Here is a 17429-nt window from a genome sequence, read left to right as displayed (position 1 = left end):
CCTACTGCGTGGCCCTGGCATGGGCATCCTGACGCTCCACTCTACATCCAGCCCGCCGATCGCGGCTGGAAAAAACCGGGCTGCAGCAAGGATAGGACAGTGAGTGAAGAAGTCACTATGTCAAGCCGAGAGTTGGGAATGAAGTGGCTCGCTGTCACTGTGGCATATTCATGGAGCCACAGGGATCATAGACAGCTTGGCATCGTTTGTTTTTTTGCAGTCGAGTGCTAGCATCTTCAGCGAAAAAATAGCCGCTTCTGTCGCGGGTCAGCATCGGAGGAAGGTTGCTGAGAGGTTGCTTTCCTCTTGCGGGTTGATGAAGCCATAGGTGTTTCTTGTGAGGTGTCTTGGGTTGCTACCCGAATAGTCTCGCGGGAGAGACAGAAGTCGACATGGTCGTTAAAGGTCCGGTCGTCGGCAACTTGAGACCGACCGCAGATGGGACATTGCCACTGGGTGGGTTGAGACTCGCCCAGTCCTGCTGCAGTGGCATTCTCGGCATCGGAAGCAGCAGGCAGGTTGGCTTCCTGACTCAGTTGTTCCAGATCATTCATCTCGTCTTGCACTTCTTGACGAGCTGCGGCCTCAAAGGCTTCTTCAGCGCTAATCTCATGCTCGCTCGGTTGATCGCGACCCTCGGTGGGAATTGGTTTTGCCTGGACTGCTGCTGGACCAAAGAAATTAACCCCTACTTTCTTGGTGCTAACCAGATTCGTGCAGCGCAAGCCAAGGAGCCGCAGCTTTATGCCAGGAATATCTTTCTCTAGCTTGGCTAGCATGGGAAGCGCGAAATTATAGAGGTCTTTTGCTTGCGAAACCGCGCGCGGAGGAGCAGTCTGGCGAGTCAGTACTTCAAAGGTGTGCAGCTTCACTTTCAGGACGAGGGTGCGGCCCTTGAACTGTGTACGGGCGAGGTCCTTTTCTAGTTCCTCAGCTGCCCAGTGCAGCTTTGCCCGGAGCTCTTCCTTGTTCCCTATCTCGTGGAACGTAGACTCTGTACCCACGCTTTTCCGCTCATAGGTCTCGACCGGTTCTATCTTGGTGCGACCTAGACCAAGATAGCACTGAGCCAGAAACTGGAAAGCCTTTTCCCCAAAAAGTTTGGTCAATAAGGCACGGTGCGGATAAATGTCTCCACAGTTCTTGATGCCGATCGAGTCCAGCTCTCGTTCAAATACACGACCAACTCCATTGACTTTGCGAACCGGCAACTCTCGCATGAAGTCCATGATGGCCTGTCGGTCATTCGGAACTCGGAATTGGCCGTTAGGTTTGTTCTTGTTAGAAGCAATCTTGGCAATCTTTGCGTTTGCCGCAATTCCAGCAGATACTGAAATCTTCGTGGTTTCCAATATCTCGGCGCGCATCTTGTCGACGGTTTCATCCGGACCCAGTTGGTTCTCCGTGCAATATGCCGTGATGTTCAGATATGCCTCGTCAATGCTGGCGCTCTCGAAAAGTGGGTCGTATTGCGCCATTATAGCACGGATCTCTTGTGCCTTGGCTGAATATTTCTCGTGGTTCTGGGGAAGAAGCACAAGCTGCGGACAGAGCTTCTTAGCAACAAATGATGCCATGCCACTGCGTACCCCAAACTTCCTCGCCAGGTAGTTACAGGTTGTCAGCACGCCCTTTCCCACGGCCATAGGAACCGTTTTTAATTCCGGTCGATCCAGTTCCTCGACTGCGGCAAAGAACGCGTCGCAGTCAACGTGGGTCACATATTGGGATAGATCTCGAGTCAGTTCCAGTTCAGCAAGGAACTCATCAGCTCGCCGTAGTTCATGGCTCAGGTCCAGCTTTTCCAGCCGGGCCTTCTCTTTGAGAATACGCTCGATCTTGACGGTCAAATTTCGATCACGCTCTTGCTCGTGATTAAAGAATTTAGAGCCCTTGGAGGCATTGTAAATAATCTCCGATACCTGCACAACGGTATCAGCAACCTAACACAAAAATTTGATCCGTTCGTTCCCAGTCTGCGTACCTTTTGCTGATCAACGGCGTCTTGACCCGCTTTGGTCAACGAAGGTCCGAGCAGTTGATACTTTAGGGTATCATCGTCCACGATGTCCTTTGCCGGGTCTGTCTTCTCCTCGTCCAGACCTCCCGGGGACGCCATTATCTCAGACGTGCCATCGGTGTTGAAAGGAAAAGTCACGGCTGTCCAGGCTGCAATGGCGGAGTGACGCCTGGTCACGTGGACACGCGTTGACTCTTCACGTGGGACTGCCACTGTCGCGATTTCTGCTCCGCCAACGTCTCGATGTGGATTCTCGACTCGGCCGGGGATTTCCTCAACGGTGAGTGCGGCGGCGGAAGAGATCAGCGAGCCTGACAACTCACAATAGTGACAGGAAAGCGTGTCTGGCTACGCCCCGGGAAGAGGTATCTATTCGGCCGACCACAGCAAGATGGAGGTATGTGGACTCCGAGCCCCGGCATTGGCGGTAGCTGGACTAACATATCCTATTTTGTAGTTCATCATCAGATCCAGAACAAGACGGTTTCGCGCCACCATATGATCATCGAAGTGTCTCATGTCCGAGCCCGTGATGGTGTATGACCGCCGATGTAGTGTTCGTGATCCCACTGCTGACTCGATTAATCGCAGACTCGCCCTCATGCCCGAACTCAGGTCACCGTGACAGACCTCAACTCCAAATATGGCACATCTGTGAATGGTAACCCGATACAGGGAGAGCACGTTTTGGCCGGAGATGAAAACAGTCTTCAAATCGCTCGATACCCCCATGCTCTACGGTGCGTATCTCCCCGCACCGGCTGCGGTTGAACGTTGACTGAACGTCCTCTCGCAGTATTAAGTGGGAGCCCGTAGTGCTCAGTTTCTCATTCTCATCGAAGGAGATGAGGGTAGAAGATCCTTTAGCCAAAGTCCGCTCCCGGCTCGAAGACCTCGATATGAAGACCATCGTTCCCTACCTGGTGGACCAAACCACACATGTTGTCCAGAGCAAACGAAACACCGCCAAAGGTCTGCAGGCCTTGATTAACGGCAAATTCATTGTCCAATATTCATATATCGATGCTCTGGTCTACGCCAGCACGCCCCATGACCTCGAGAATGAAGAGTCACTCTCACCATTGGAAACCGATTTTGACTCTGCATGGCCGAACGCGATGGAGCATCTCCCGCCCGCTGGGAATGAGCCTGTCAGCCGTCCATGTGAGGCTTTTGCTCCAAATCCTTCCCGCATCAACGTCTTCGATGGCTACACTTTTGTCTTTGGCGATGCCTCCCAATTCGAGAATCTTCAACCGGCGATCAACAATGGACAGGGGAAAGCACTTTTGTACCAAATCGAGGATGGGGTCACCTCGGCGGCCGACATTGTTCGCTTCATGAGGGAGGCAGGCGGCGACAAGGAGTTAAGTAGCAGCCAAACAGATATCGGCGGTGTGGTGCTCGTACGTTTCCGGTCCAAAGGTCGGTACGAGCCTTGGTCCATTGAGGTGGGCAATGAGGTTGCTCTGATGACCGATCGGCGTGTGATTGAACAACGCGAGTTTCTTGATGCTATCCTGGGAAATGACGCATCTCCACTTTGTCGTCCACTTCCCCTTGAGGAAGGACCCAGCCAGGCTGTCGACCCAGTCATTGCACCGGAACCCGAATTGCCAATGACTTCCATTAGTCCACATCCATCCATATTACCGCCTGCCCCCGAAGCGAGTCAGCCAAGTCCCGCCCGATCAAAGCCGTCGCGAGTTCGCCAATTCGTGAGCAAAATGAAAGCTTTCGATGATGGCTTTGATATGGGATCCATTCCGGTGTATCAACCAGATGAGGATGACGCAGCCAATCCTCCCACAATGGACTACGAGTCTCAGCCTGCTCAAGCCAGCGAGCCGCTGGCCACGGTTGAAGAAGAGGCGGAGGTGGAGGAGGAAATAGTCACAGACCTGCTACCTGGTGCACGCGCAATGAAACGCCGCCGTGTGGCGATGGACGAAGGCCGTCATCGAAGCAAGACTGCACGCGTGGAGCCGGAACGTGCTCCCAAATCTAAGCGTGCCAAACTCGACGTCTTGGAAGCAGCACGAAAATACCGCGAAGAGGAAGAGCAACAGCGGCAGGCCGAGGACCATAGCCCTTTGCAAGAAATCGGCGTTGAAGACCTTAAGAATCTCGCCATCGTCGAGGAAATGGACGTCCCCGTCCGCAATCTACCCCAGCGGGAGGATGGAAGCTCGGACCGATGGGACGAGCGATGGAACGGCCGCAAGAATTTCAAACGATTTCGCCGGAAAGGAGAACCAGGGAATGCCCGCCAGCGCGTGCAGAGTGTAATAGTGCCACTGGAGGAGGTGACAAGGAAGGAGTTTGGAATCGGTGGGCACTACTGGTCCAGCAATCGCAAGTCACCCCAGAGAGAGGAGCGAGGCCAACTGTCGGAGACGGAAGAATGGCGGAATGTCAATGAAGAAAATCGAGTGATGCCTCGACCTACTGTGCCTTTGGCTGCCTCTACCTCACCAGACCCTGCTCCAGTTCCGCATCCGTCTCTCTCACGCAGTCAAAGTCAGAAACGACCGCGAGAGGTACATGACTCGGACAGCGACGAGGGACTGCGGTTTAGATTCAGGCGCAAACGTTAGCACCTGTGTTGTTTTTTCTCTCCACGCGCTTCCAGGCTCGCTTCTCGGGGAGATTTCTTATTGCATCGATACCCTCATGAAATCCACAGCGGCAAATTTTTTCAACTTCATCGTGATACTTTTTCGAATCCTGCTACTGGCGTGGGCTATCTCTTCTCTCTATGAAATGCTTTAGTATGGCCATCACGTCGAAATAGCATATAGTCATGCTAATTTCTAGACTCGTTTAGTCTACCGGCTGCTAGAATTCATACTCACAACGGTTGTATGCTACTCTGAGGCCCGACCTGGGCATATGGAAGTAGGTTCAGGCCGATCTTACCTATACTTGTCAAGTGTCCTCGCCACGCATGCAATTCTGATCCCCTGACCAAGAGCCACGATCTGCCAATATCGGGCAATAGGCGGGGTTGATGCGTCGATGCGGCACTGCTTCTTCAGTCGCGATGCTGGCGTATTGTTCTATATCGGTCGTGGCTTTCCTCACGACAGCGACTGGTCTCCCGACTGGAACACTGGAAACGACGCAAAAAGATCGGCGGTGGATGTGGCAACATATGCTCAGAGAAATGCACAGCGCGTGCACAAATGATGCGAGCAGTGAAGCATATCGATATTGAGCGGAGATTTGGTCAACTTGATTACAATCGGGAACTAGAGGCCATCGCCAAGTTTTCATATCCCAAAATCGGTCTCCCGAGTTGGATATTCACAGGGGGAGGCCGAATTAACTCTGCCTTGAACTGGAGCCTTTATACCAAAATATCATTCACTTTATAACATATGCCGCAGTTCGCTATGGATCTTGCTGTTTCACTCCCTCGGTCTCTCCAATGCGCACGACGTACTTGACAGCAGACGCTTTTCCCGCCCTGAGATCTTGCATTGCACTTTCGATTCCAGCCAGTCCACCGGGGTGCACTTCGAACGGATGTCCCGAGAACCAACCCTGTGCCAACCCGCGGCCCATCAGGGAGAAGAAAGCCGCGGCAAACTCACCATCCTCGATGGTCTTGCCCGCCGCTGGAGGCGCATGTACGAAGCCCACGATGACATGGTAGATGTGGATTCCCTCGGGAGGCTGGTGGTCATCCCTAGGGAGCACCGTCACGATTTCTCCAGGGGCGGTTACTGCCGCGCTCACATTCTGGTCGCTTCCTTGCTCCGCCACCGCGTCGAAAGCGTAGCGGATCGGTCGTCCCCCCGCGGCGACCTTGATTTTGGTTCTCACAGCCTCGTCGCCTTCGCGATAGTCAATGATCATGTCGCCTTTCGTTGGGTCGATGAGAGTTTCGACAAAGGCGGCGCCTCGACCTGCCACCGTGATGATCGGGTGGATATTAGAGAGGCGAGCAAACTTAATCGCAAAGGCGCCTACTGCCGTTGCTCCGCCATATATCACCAATGGCATTGGCTCACTAGTCGGGTTCCAGGGCAGCGGCAACTTCAGTCGCTGATAGAGACCGACTGCGGCCGTCATCGCAGCGAGGGGAATTGTAGCCGCCTCTGCGAAGTCATCGCCGATCAGCTTCAGGTTAGCTGTCTCTTGTCACATGACGAGGACTGGCACGATGCCGAGACGAAGAGGATACTGACCTTCAAAGCTGGTGTGCGCGGGAATGTGAAAGGTCGTATAGTCCGGGGCGATCGCATACTCCGCCCAGCTGCCATGCGGTTTCATCACTTGATGGAAAGCAGCCACTTTGTCCCCCTTCCGGAATCCCAATACACCGTGGCCGACTGCCTCGACGTAGCCAGCGATGTCGTCGCCCTCGTTAGTGGGCGCCCGCTCTCCGGGCCACTCCAAGGGCATCTTCCAGTCTTTGGGGTTGGTGCCCGACACTACCACGCGAATCAGGACCTGGCCAGCTGCCGGGACGGGCACGTCGGTGTCCCGGATGGCCACCACCAGAGTCTTGTCAATGAACGCCTCTTTCATGATGAAGATTCCCTCGGTTGAGATCAGATTCAGCGGTGCAAAGATGCACAGTGTGATGGGGTTAGCTCTTTATTACGGAGCGAAGCGGAGAAGAGTGATTTAACGCCGGAGGACCGGAGTTAGCGATGTAGTTCTATTCGAAGCTTATTGTAGGCAGCCGTCTTTATTAGGGGATTAGGCTCCCGCCATATATTCTAGCTAATCTGCTAGTGTCACGCCTGAAAATGTAACCATGGATGAACTGAATTGTGAGGATTGTCGATTTCTGTCCAAAGAGCCATGCAGTCGTATTGCTACTCCCATACTACAGTGCATGTATGCACTTGACACTGGGCACCAAAGGGGCAAGGCTGGCTAGTACGGACGCTTTGTTGTCCCCGGTAGATCTAACCAGTCGCTTATATAGGTGGACCGGGTCTAGATCTCCATGAACACATCACACATACTTTCATTTGGAAAGGCTGAATCCTGCCAATAAAAGGAGGCATCTATATGGTGTGGATGTTGCTCGTCAACTATACAGTGCAAATCCCGTCCAGTCGCATCGTCACCTGCAGCATATCATGGTCAGTATCCAACGGCCAATGATCTCGATAGGCATCCAGCACGAACCTTCTTAATGTATCGAACACCTACTTCGATTCCATCCTCGTCTTGGAACTCCCTTGCATCCCCAAAGTCCACATTCCCAGCATCCAAACATGTCAAGCAAGTCAACACAACCTCGGAGTATTGCGTCCCCATTTTGGCTCGCAGCTCGCGCCGGGCCAGGGATAGGAGGCGGTCCTTGACTGGGAAAGACCGATAGGCGGCCCCCAAGATGGGAGCTGGAGTGGGTTGCTGTCTCCCATGGTCATCATCCACGAGTGCCTTCTGACTGGTATCGTGCACGGCAAACGTTTCCCATAGACCGAGTTCTAGCAAGCAAACCCCGAGACTGTAGATATCGTGCTGCATGATATAATCCTCCGATGGGGTTGGGCCCATACGATCAGGGTGCTGGTACAGACATTTGTCCCAGGCAGCCTGACCTCGTCGGAGTGTCTTACCGGAGGCCATTCGGAAGCTGTCGAAGCCGATCAGCACCGCGGGCCCAAGTGATGTTTCATCGCTTCCCAGTAGCAGGATTGTCTCCGGGCGGATGTTCTTATGCACAAAGCCAAAGGTATGAACGTAGCTCACTGCCCGCGCGAGCTCGCTGGCCAGCTTGAATCGATCCGATAAGGAGTCGGTGTGGGTCATTTCAAGCAGACAGCTTCGGAGGGTACGAGGCTGGGAGATGTCGTCGGGTACTCTGAAGAGGACGGTAAAGGCGGCTGATTCGGAGGGCACTGAGGTCTTCTCCCGATGCTTCATAAACCCCTTGCAGCACAGTAGACCAAATTCCAAAGGATCTGCTCGAATGAGCCGTTTGGCGAGGTCTCGTATATCTCTCTCCAGGTCACCCATGTTGGATCCAGGTACAGGCTCAATCCGCTCCACAATCAGCAGTTTCTCCGCGTCGGGTCGTTTTGCTAAATACGCAGAGCAGAACGGTATCTGCTGGAGCTTGAGAGAGTCAAGCACCTCCTCCGGGAGACGGACCTTCTCTTTCGTGTCAGAATTCCGTGCTGACCGCAGCGCCTGGGCAGACGAGATTGGGTCTCGCAATCCGACAGACGGCGCTCTGTATGAGTCCAAACTGGCATCCACGAGCGAGTTGGCGGGGGTCATGGTCAAGTACCATATCGGATTAAACCTCTGCTGCCACTTTTCCAGATCTTCCACGGTTTGGCCAATCTTCTGATGGAACAGGGCGTATTTCCACCGGCGGACGTGGACCTCAGCAGAGTCAAATCCGTGACTCTTGGTCATGGACTCGAGCAGCTCGTTGGCCACTTTGACCTTGCTGGCGAGGGCTTCTAGCATCTCATATAGGATCTCCCGCTGGTCCTCATGCAACCCAGGCGCGATGATCTTGACGACCTTCAGCTGCAGCTCCGCTTGCATCCAGCAAACCTTGACTTGGAGCAGGCGGTCTTTGAGCTCACTCTCTGCATGCGCAAACGCGGAGCATAGTTTCAACAGTTTGGCACCATATCTATGATACCGCGTGAGTAGTATCCAGTCATCGATGCTGCGTGCCACGGGAGCGTGGCCCACCTACTTGAAGCAGAGGTCCACCGCCGAAAGAATGGAGATAGGATCGGGCATCGCACGAAAGAGAGCCACGAGACTCGGCTTGATCCAGTGATGGGTGCTGCTAGCAGGATTCTTGAAGGGCGAGACTGCGACGTGGGGTTTGGCAGCCACGAGTGGGGGCTGGAAGCGGGGCACAGACAATACAGGCCATGATCAATGTGAGATGGCAGATGCCAGTCATATTTGAGCTTCTTGCATGGAGATATGTGTCTATGTATGGAAGGTCAAAAGAAGCGGGATCAGCATAAGACGATGATTGAAAGACAACGAGGGGAGGGAGAGCTTATGTGTAGGGTCAATCCCATGATCCATATAGAAACTCCCCCTAGAGTGTACTATGTAGATATGTATGGATTGGATGATTAGAGGAACTAGGGGATCTGAATGGTTCAATGAGCTAATTCTTGCAGAGAAAAGAAGATATCTAACTACCTGCCTCCCTTTTTCATATGGTGACCATAAGCAATCTGCACTCCTTTTTGATACACTTGCTCTATATATTGTATGCATTTTCCCTCGGTCCATTTCCTGTGGCGATGCAAACGGCCTACAATAGAAGCCTCAGGGGTTCTGTAAGTTCAAACCCCGGGCGATCGAATACAACGACGCGGGAGCGTGGCTTGTCCAAGAAGAAAATACAGGAAACTATAAAGGAAGACCAAACCCCCGTGACGTCAGGAATGCTTTTCTTCCGACAATCAGCGTAAATGTTGCCAGACCCAAGGCGCCAATAATCGTCGTAATCGGCCGACGTCTCATAGAATCCTGGATCAAGACCAGGAAGCGAATGGTGCGTGATTGAGCGGTTGGAGATGAGAAGCGTAGATCGACGGAATTCAAAGCCCGCAGAAGACTGTGGGCGCTGCGAAATTCTCCATTCCAGCAGCCGTCGATGATCCAACCAAGCCAGATACCCTGTGTACTTGGCAGAGACTTCCTTTCTGGCCAGTACGCTCGACCATCGGTGGGAGAGTTATGCTTGTAGAGGTCGATTTCACATTTGTTGCCAGTCACCACTTCATACATGACTTTTCCCAGGAGGCCAATATCAATTTGGGTCGTGTATCCATTGTCATCCACAACGTCCATATTAGAATCCAATGGAAGGAGAGACGCTTCGGAGAAATCGCAGAATTTAAGGGATAGATTAGAATCAAGAAGGAAATTTCGGCTGGCAATGTCCGCCACCAGCACACGTCGGTCATGGATATAACCAAGTGTGCGAGTTATCTCACGGAACCATGCGAGTTGGAGGTGATGAGCAGGTCGGCCCCTTGCAAGATAAGCCTGAAGATCACCATTGGCCATATAAGCAAGTTCGGTGGCTTCAGCAGAGCACCCAAGACAAGGGACAACACCGTCGACGCGCTCATCTTCGGAGCTTTGCAAGCGACGATAAACATCTTGTTCACGTCGAATGGTTCTGAGGTTCACTTCGGTGTCGGAGTCGGAGCTCCAGAGATATCTCAACGGGGTTTTGACGGCCACGCCATTTCGATGTAGAACTACGGCAGTGGCTCCGTTCCCGAGAACCTGCTCCAAAGGAATCGAATCACCTCGAATGTCGAGAAATGGGGAGGACATGGGAAAAACAAGAAGATGGATTGGATTGATGGTGAATAAAGGGGTTGGCACGGATCTTAAATCCTGTCAGAATAGGAGAGGACCAATGGGAATCAAGGAGAAGTCTGACTTGCTATTCTGCCCAATCAGAGAGCTTCTAGAGTCAATATAGCAAAGGAGTCCAGTTGACCTAAACTTCCAATGTGCTCTCAGAATTTAGTAGTATCCCTCTATTCCTCTAATACGAGGATTATACTCACAGGTGGGTAGATAATCAAAAAACGGAAGAGCGCACAGCGACCAGTTTCGCGAAGCTTGGGTTTGTCTATAACTGTAGTTTTAGGAAATTTACTAATGTGGCCAAGATTCTATCAGAGCTTTTATAGTATTAGGATATCAAGGAATTCAGTTATTCCTTTATTCAGTAACTTTAGGTACTCCAAATATGGACTTTGTCGGAATAGACATAGACCTTGCATGAGAGTTTATCCATTCAAAGCCCCTAACATTGGCAGATTGGGCGGCATCGCAATACAGACTTCAATGGGTCGAGTCCCCTCCAGAACCGACACAAGGTTGTATATATCTCGACCCCGGTATATGCTGCTGACCCATCAGGGGTAATGTAGGAAATTGGTTGATTAGAGACATTTTGGATTGCAAAGGGGATTATGATGGACCTATGAGAAAAGCACCGAAAGGAGAAGAACAAGTTGAATCCATTCGATTGAGGATTGGCGAGCCCCGGCCATCAATCTCGGCGATGCACCCACTCACCTTTCAGGGCCATGACGTAGGGTCCTCGCCGCGAAAGACGCGACAGATGCCAAGTTCACTCGTTAACTAGTTAGTTAGTTAGTTAGTTAGTGTCCGCAGGATGTGGGCCGAGCGGAAATGACGTCAAGCAGAATTTGGATTCAAGTGATTCCTGAACCGGTTGGACACGTTGGAGCCACAGAGGATGTTCCTGGAACTCGGTCCCATTCTCGGCTGTGTGATTGGGCATTTCTGGAAGCATGAAATGACGTTGTCGCCCAGCTCTGCCGACTCGGAGTATAAACCATTGCGCACAGTCGTCCAGACTGACATAGCATATTGGAATCGCGGTTTGCAGGCACTCTGGCCTCGACGCCGTCCATTTGCGGGATTTCGCTCGTCTGATGGCCGGTACAAAAGGCCCCGGGCTCGAGGCCGGCCCGCGCAAGTATGCGTATAACATCGACGCTGTGCGGGAGCGCGAAATGCACCTGTGAGCACATCCGTATCGTGGAGTGATTCCAAGATCATACAAGACATCATGTGTGGAATTCTGGCTGACGGTCGTTGTCCGCGCATAGGTTTCTGCCATACTGGGGATTCTCCCAGTCGGAGAAATTTGCCCAGCAGTCCGTCGGCCAAGCTCCTAACATCTCGCGCGACAGCGTCTTGACCGTCTTCGCGCAACTGGCGAGCCTGCGATTGAACGCGACGCGTGCCTTTATTTCCCTGTTTGACCGCACCACGGAACACGTCGTCGCCGAAGCCACGGCGCGAGTCAGTCTTCGCGGTGCCGAGCGATCGGGCTCGCTGTGGCTCGGCGTCCAGCGACATCCGCGCCATGAAATCCCCATGTGCGATCAGGCCATGAAGCGGTTCACCGACGAAGGCCAGGACATGTATCTCGTGCCCGACTTGACGCGCGATCCGCTCTTTCATTCGCATTCGTCGGTGACCGGACCGCCCCATAACCGCTTCTACGTCTCGGTCCCGATCCAGTCGCCCGACTCCTACATTATCGGTAGCGTGGCCGTGCTGGATGACCGGCCTCGGGAGTCCCTGACGGAAGACCAGGCGCAATTCTTGAAGGAGCTCAGCAGCACGGTGATGGACCACTTGCTCTGCCAGCGAGCGATGCGGGAGGAGTATCGCGAAGAGAAAATGGTTCGTGCCTTGGGTCTGTTCGTCCGTGGCAAGTCCGACCTCAGTGAGGGCATCTACAGCCGCAACAGAGGGGACGATAAAGCGACCGAACAGCTGGAACGCGTCAACAAGAAGCTCGAGAACCTCCAGGTCTCCAGCCAAAACGCGCGTGGTGGAGAGCAAGATAGCACCCAAGGAAGAACCACCGAAGTATCCTCAGACACCGAGTCTCGCCAGGAGCCACAAGGCACAGAAAAACAGAAAAGCCGCTCTCCGGTTCAAAAGTTCACGTCTGACCCGGACATCGACAGACTATCCAGCGAGAGTAACGAGAACAAGCAACGACCTCGACTATCCCCGACGACGAGTCAACTGCAGAAGACCCTTGCGCCATCCAACGTCCAGTCGGCGCTCAACCGTGCATCGCGCCTCATGAACCAGGCGCTCGATGTGGAGGGAGCTATATTTATCGATGCAAGTGTGTATGCGCGGCGTCAGATGATTGGATCCGGCGGGGACAACCACGAGGAAGTAAACAGTTTCAGCGTCGGAAGTGATGCTGGCAGTGAGCCGGATCTCGAGAGCAGTCTCCGAGAATGCATGGATGACGATATCGACGGCCCCAGAAGCCTGGTCCTGGGGCATTCGACGTTGTCGATGGCCGGCAAAGACACCAGCCAGCAAGACAGCCATTACGTCTCCTTGCCGGGGTCATTCGTCGCTCGTCTCATCGATCGATATCCGCGTGGAAAGATCTTCCATATCGAAAAGGATGGCTCCATCGCCCTGAGCTACGAGGGGCTCGCAGACGACGTGAGTCAGGCCTATATGACGGGCGATAAGCGCTTTGAGGAGGGCTCGCCAGAGGAGAAGGACCTGCAGCAGGAGACCATGGACATCAAGTACATCCACCAGGTGCTCCCGGATGCACGGTGCGTCGCGATCTACCCGGTGTGGGATTTCCAGCGTGGCCGGTGGTTCACGGTCAATCTGGTATGGACCAACGACCCAGGACGGGTCCTGTCGGAGCCGAAAGACCTGACCTACGTGGCAGCCTTCAGCAATACGGTGATGGCGGAGGTCTCGCGAATGGATCTGGAAGCGGCCGATCGAGCCAAGGGAGACTTCATTTCATCCATCTCGCATGAATTACGTTCGCCGCTGCACGGGGTCCTGGGTACGGTAGAACTCCTTCAAGAAACGGCTACATCCTATACCCAGCGCGGCTTGATCGAAACCGTATATAGCTGTGGACGCACCCTGCTGGATACACTCAATCATCTACTGGACTACGCCAAAATCAATACCTTGGCCCTTCCACGCGAACAAACCGAACACGAGGCATCCGAGGCAGACAACAACGGCGAGGAGACGGCGCACAAACTCGCAGTTCCCGGTCTGATTCAAGATGAGGATGTGGGCATGCTAGTGCAAGAGGTGGCGGAGGGCTTACTTGCGGGCGCTGAATTCTACCGTCGAGAGACGGACTCGGTGGTGGAACCATCTCAACTGCGTGCTCACGAGGCTTCCGCATCCTTGCGATCACCCCAGAAGAGCTCGACGGAGGGGAATCTTATGACTATTGTGGACATCGAGTGGCAGCCGAACTGGCACTATTCCGTGTACGCGGGTGCGTGGCGCCGAGTCGTGATGAACCTATATGGAAATGCCCTGAAGTACACCAAGGGAGGATACATCCGGCTGTTCATGAAGAAGGACAGCCTCACGGTGCGAGACAAAGGCTCGGTGCCAGCGGTTCGTATCACGATCAGCGACTCCGGTCGAGGCATGTCGCAAGACTTTCTCCTTCACCACCTCTACATCCCCTTCCTACAGGAAGATACCCAGTCCCCGGGCCTTGGAGTCGGCCTGCATTTGGTCCATCAAATTGTGAAATCTCTAGACGGCCAGATTCAATTCCATAGCGAGATCGGCCGCGGAACCCAAGTCGATGTGGTCCTTCCAGTTTCCAACCACCAGTCTATTTCCTCACTGGAGTCGCCTTACAACTCATTGCGAGAGCAGTTGAAGGGGAAGACCGTCTCGTTCTTCACGCAGACCTTTGAACGGGGCAACCTCGGCATCAAGCCAGAGGTTTTTGATAGTATCCGGCAGAGTCTCAGCCGCATGGTTACAGACTGGTTCGAACTCAAAGTCTTGAGCTCCGAAGAGCTACAAGACCAGCGACCGGACTTTCTAATCGTGACTGAATATGAATACCGAACGATGTCCTGGCCATCTCCTCAGTCCAATCCGCTGAGATCGATCCATTCAGCACAGTCGTACCCACTCATTGTGCTCAGCGGCAAGGCCAGCAGCTGGGGCATCGTGAAGGAGTCCCACCGTGATCAAGCCATCTTTCTCTCTCAGCCGTAAGTAATGAAGCAGAAGATCAAGCGACCTGGATGAAGAATGTAACTAATGAGGCTTCGATGCAGCGTGAGCCCCAAGACGCTTGCAACTGTCTTCGAGTACTGCCTCAACCAAGGCCAGGTACAAGAAGAGCCGGAGACGGCAAAGGGTATACAAGACACCAACCTCGCACCTAGTGGAGACGCTACATCACGCGCGGACGACACGCATCAGTCGGATATCCGAGACGAAGGAGAGTCAGAGCCAAAGAAAATGGGCATCGAAGAACATGCGAACGAAGGGAGTTCCAAGAACTTCCCTACCCAGCCCAAATCAGAAAGTCCTTCAAAGACGGTGCTCCTGGTGGAAGACAACCCAGTCAATTTAAAGGTATCGCTCCGAGATTTCGAATATCTTCAGGCTCCCACGCTAAGCACAAAGTCATAGATCATCGAGACCTGCGTGAAAAACGCCGGCTTTCAGTATGCAACCGCGACCAATGGCCTGGAGGCCGTAGAGAAGTTCCGCCTCCAGCGATTCAACGCAGTGATCATGGGTGAGCCTCAACTGCCTACCTCCAGCATCCTGCCAGTTGCTGATGGGAAACAGACATCTCCATGCCAGTCATGAACGGCCTATCCGCGGCCCGCGAAATGAGACACTTCGAACGAGCCAACGCTGCGCCGCCTACGTCCATCATCATCCTCACTGCGGTGCTCTCTGCCGAAATCCAAGAAGAGGCCCGAATGAGTGGCGCCAACGAATTCCTCACCAAGCCCACTCCGCTCAAGCAGCTACGCGAGATGCTCCAGAAATTGCCCTAGGCGGGGTTCTTTTTCACAATAAAGAAGCGCTTTTTGCGAGGGCGATCCATTGGCATCCCCTCAGTGTTGATCGATGATGCTACGCGGACGTGTAATGTGTACGATATCGAATTCTTGTACTTTTTGTTCCCTTACGACAGCGACGCATGGCATGATTGATGGATTGGACGAATTGACGTGGATCGTCTTCTGTATATTACTCAGATGCCTTACGAATTCACGAGTAAGCGAATACAAAGTCATTCATTTATCTTTTGTCTTGTGGGCCTAGACGGAGATGCCGTCTACTGGATTTAGCGCACGAGACTACCGGAGCAAGGAATCTTCGATTTAAGGTGTGTAGTTCAATAGACTGTCCTTGCCAGTTGGTGAGAAGCACACTAAGCACAATGTTGATTTGCATGGTTAATATACACTTGCAATGAACGATCTATCTTAGTTTTCTTACTGCTTCCCCTTCGGCATGTCTTCCAAATACGTAGTTTCCCCTCCGTCTCGGACAATAATGCCTAGGATCCAGACATTCACGGCGAAGAAGAACAGCGAGGCCAGGAACAGCCCCGGGACAAAGGCAGACAGCCCGAGGAATTCCAGGTTGTAGCCTTGAGAAAGCCACAGGGCCTGAACGACAAAGTCAGCATGAGACTATGGCTCGGGGAGACAGCATGACTTACCTGTCCTGCTACCCAGAGAAAAGCAGCCGTGATCCCGAGGGCAGGCTTGCGGATGAGCGAAGAGGAGGGGAGATAGAATGGCAGAAGAATCAGATACCACAAGAAGTACTGTTTGAAGTAAGCTCCTGTCTGGTTTCAGCTAACGTGAGAAAGGAACGTACCTGGCTAGTGCACACTTTGTTGAACGTAACAAAAGCAAAGGTTTGAGCGAGCATTGCAGTCGCCAGGTCCTTCTTTGCGAGAACCAATGGAAGAGCAACCACGGCAAGAACTAGCTGGGGCAGAAACGCAAGCGCCTCGAAATGGCCTTCGGCGCCACCGGCGGCAGCAAGATACAGCAGTGTGCTGTACGGGGAAAAGTTATGTCGGTGGTCGATGCGAGTGAGATGATGGAAAAAGGTATGGTGGAGGAATGGCATGCCATACTGGACATACATAACCAGGTTGAGAGCGACAAAGGTGACGAGAGCGGATAGTGTGAGTTTAACCCGAGATGGAGTGATGAAGCTGAGAACCCGCGAGACCAAGTCGGACTTTGGGGTAGGGGCAGCGCCATCGCGCTCAGCATCCCACCACCACAAAATCGACACTCCGTAGATGAAGGGATAAATCTTGAAATGAACAGAAAGCCCCAGAATAAGACCCGCGATACTGGCTCTTCGCGTCAATGTCGCCCACAGGAGCGCTGCAACTAGGACGCCGAGCAGACCTTCCGAACTGCCACGAGTGCTGATATTAGCGACCATGGGATTCCACAGCCAGACAGTGGCTACATAACGCAGTGCACGCTCGTTGGAGAACCGGTAGCGCTGAATTAAAAGCTGGACGACAAGCCATCCAGCAACAACATCGGCGAGGGCGAAGAGGATCTTGCCAAATGCAAAGGCGAATGTCGACCACGGGGCCGAGCCCTCCCAGGCCGTTGGCAGAACCATCCACGCCAGTAAAGGTGTATATCGGTATGTGTCTCGCGTATAGGGCGACTGGCCCTTCGACACGTAACGCGCTGCATCTGTGAACACCATGTAGTCGATATCGGTGTATTTCACGGCGGAGTTGGCGTCCTGCCAACCACCGTAGACCAGCAGGATCACACGCAGGGCTGTGGCGGCCAGAAGAACGCGCGAGGCAGAGTCAAACAGGGCCATCTTGAGCGGTCAACTGTCCGGGCCTGGTATCCAGTTCTAGGTTTCTCGATGGAATCTCCTGGTCGCTGTGGATCCGGCGCGGAGATCGCTTGGCCGAGATGGGGGGGCAAAGATGTCGATGCGACGGCTTGCTCTATATCGCCACCTCAATGCAGGCCACATTCAGACCAGGCGTCAATTGAGCCGTCTTCCCATACTTCGTCGCACAGCGGCGCGGTGTTTACAGATTTCA

At 53.3% G+C, this 17429-nt stretch overlaps 7 protein-coding genes across 7 annotated transcripts; 2 read left to right on the top strand and 5 right to left on the bottom strand.

The window, feature by feature from the left end:
* Positions 1-236: 236 nt before the first annotated feature.
* Positions 237-2119, bottom strand: N7459_006302 (Y-family DNA polymerase; the record flags this gene model as incomplete). The annotated part of the gene is made up of 2 exons (XM_056945486.1): positions 237-1922; positions 1985-2119. The coding sequence occupies 2 exons, from the start codon at positions 2117-2119 to the stop codon at positions 237-239; spliced, it is 1821 nt and encodes a 606-aa protein (XP_056799821.1).
* A 144-nt stretch (positions 2120-2263) lies between these two features.
* Positions 2264-4617, top strand: N7459_006301 (DNA damage response protein RcaA; the record flags this gene model as incomplete). The annotated part of the gene is made up of 4 exons (XM_056945485.1): positions 2264-2300; positions 2349-2557; positions 2612-2760; positions 2817-4617. The coding sequence occupies 4 exons, from the start codon at positions 2264-2266 to the stop codon at positions 4615-4617; spliced, it is 2196 nt and encodes a 731-aa protein (XP_056799820.1).
* A 796-nt stretch (positions 4618-5413) lies between these two features.
* On the bottom strand, positions 5414-6556 carry N7459_006300 (zinc-binding alcohol dehydrogenase family protein; the record flags this gene model as incomplete). The annotated part of the gene is made up of 2 exons (XM_056945484.1): positions 5414-6156; positions 6214-6556. The coding sequence occupies 2 exons, from the start codon at positions 6554-6556 to the stop codon at positions 5414-5416; spliced, it is 1086 nt and encodes a 361-aa protein (XP_056799819.1).
* Positions 6557-7123: 567 nt separating this feature from the next.
* Positions 7124-8749, bottom strand: N7459_006299 (uncharacterized protein; the record flags this gene model as incomplete). The annotated part of the gene is made up of 2 exons (XM_056945483.1): positions 7124-8636; positions 8703-8749. The coding sequence occupies 2 exons, from the start codon at positions 8747-8749 to the stop codon at positions 7124-7126; spliced, it is 1560 nt and encodes a 519-aa protein (XP_056799818.1).
* Positions 8750-9382: 633 nt separating this feature from the next.
* N7459_006298 (uncharacterized protein) lies at positions 9383-10321 on the bottom strand (the record flags this gene model as incomplete). The annotated part of the gene is made up of 1 exon (XM_056945482.1): positions 9383-10321. The coding sequence occupies one exon, from the start codon at positions 10319-10321 to the stop codon at positions 9383-9385; it is 939 nt and encodes a 312-aa protein (XP_056799817.1).
* Positions 10322-11261: 940 nt separating this feature from the next.
* Positions 11262-15375, top strand: N7459_006297 (hybrid sensor histidine kinase/response regulator; the record flags this gene model as incomplete). Its single annotated transcript, XM_056945481.1, has 6 exons — positions 11262-11353; positions 11415-11549; positions 11638-14571; positions 14638-14941; positions 14999-15107; positions 15161-15375. 6 exons carry the CDS (start codon positions 11262-11264, stop codon positions 15373-15375), a joined length of 3789 nt encoding a protein of 1262 aa, XP_056799816.1.
* A 444-nt stretch (positions 15376-15819) lies between these two features.
* On the bottom strand, positions 15820-17197 carry N7459_006296 (glycosylphosphatidylinositol-alpha 1,4 mannosyltransferase I; the record flags this gene model as incomplete). The annotated part of the gene is made up of 3 exons (XM_056945480.1): positions 15820-15996; positions 16050-16157; positions 16211-17197. The coding sequence occupies 3 exons, from the start codon at positions 17195-17197 to the stop codon at positions 15820-15822; spliced, it is 1272 nt and encodes a 423-aa protein (XP_056799815.1).
* Positions 17198-17429: the final 232 nt, after the last annotated feature.

Source organism: Penicillium hispanicum (assembly GCF_028827665.1).
Source record: "Penicillium hispanicum strain IBT 35686 chromosome Unknown utg000005l_segment0_segment0, whole genome shotgun sequence".
Lineage (NCBI taxonomy): Eukaryota > Fungi > Ascomycota > Eurotiomycetes > Eurotiales > Aspergillaceae > Penicillium > Penicillium hispanicum.
The sequence above is the reverse complement of the archived record's forward strand: the minus strand, read 5'-3'. Positions and strand labels throughout refer to the sequence as shown.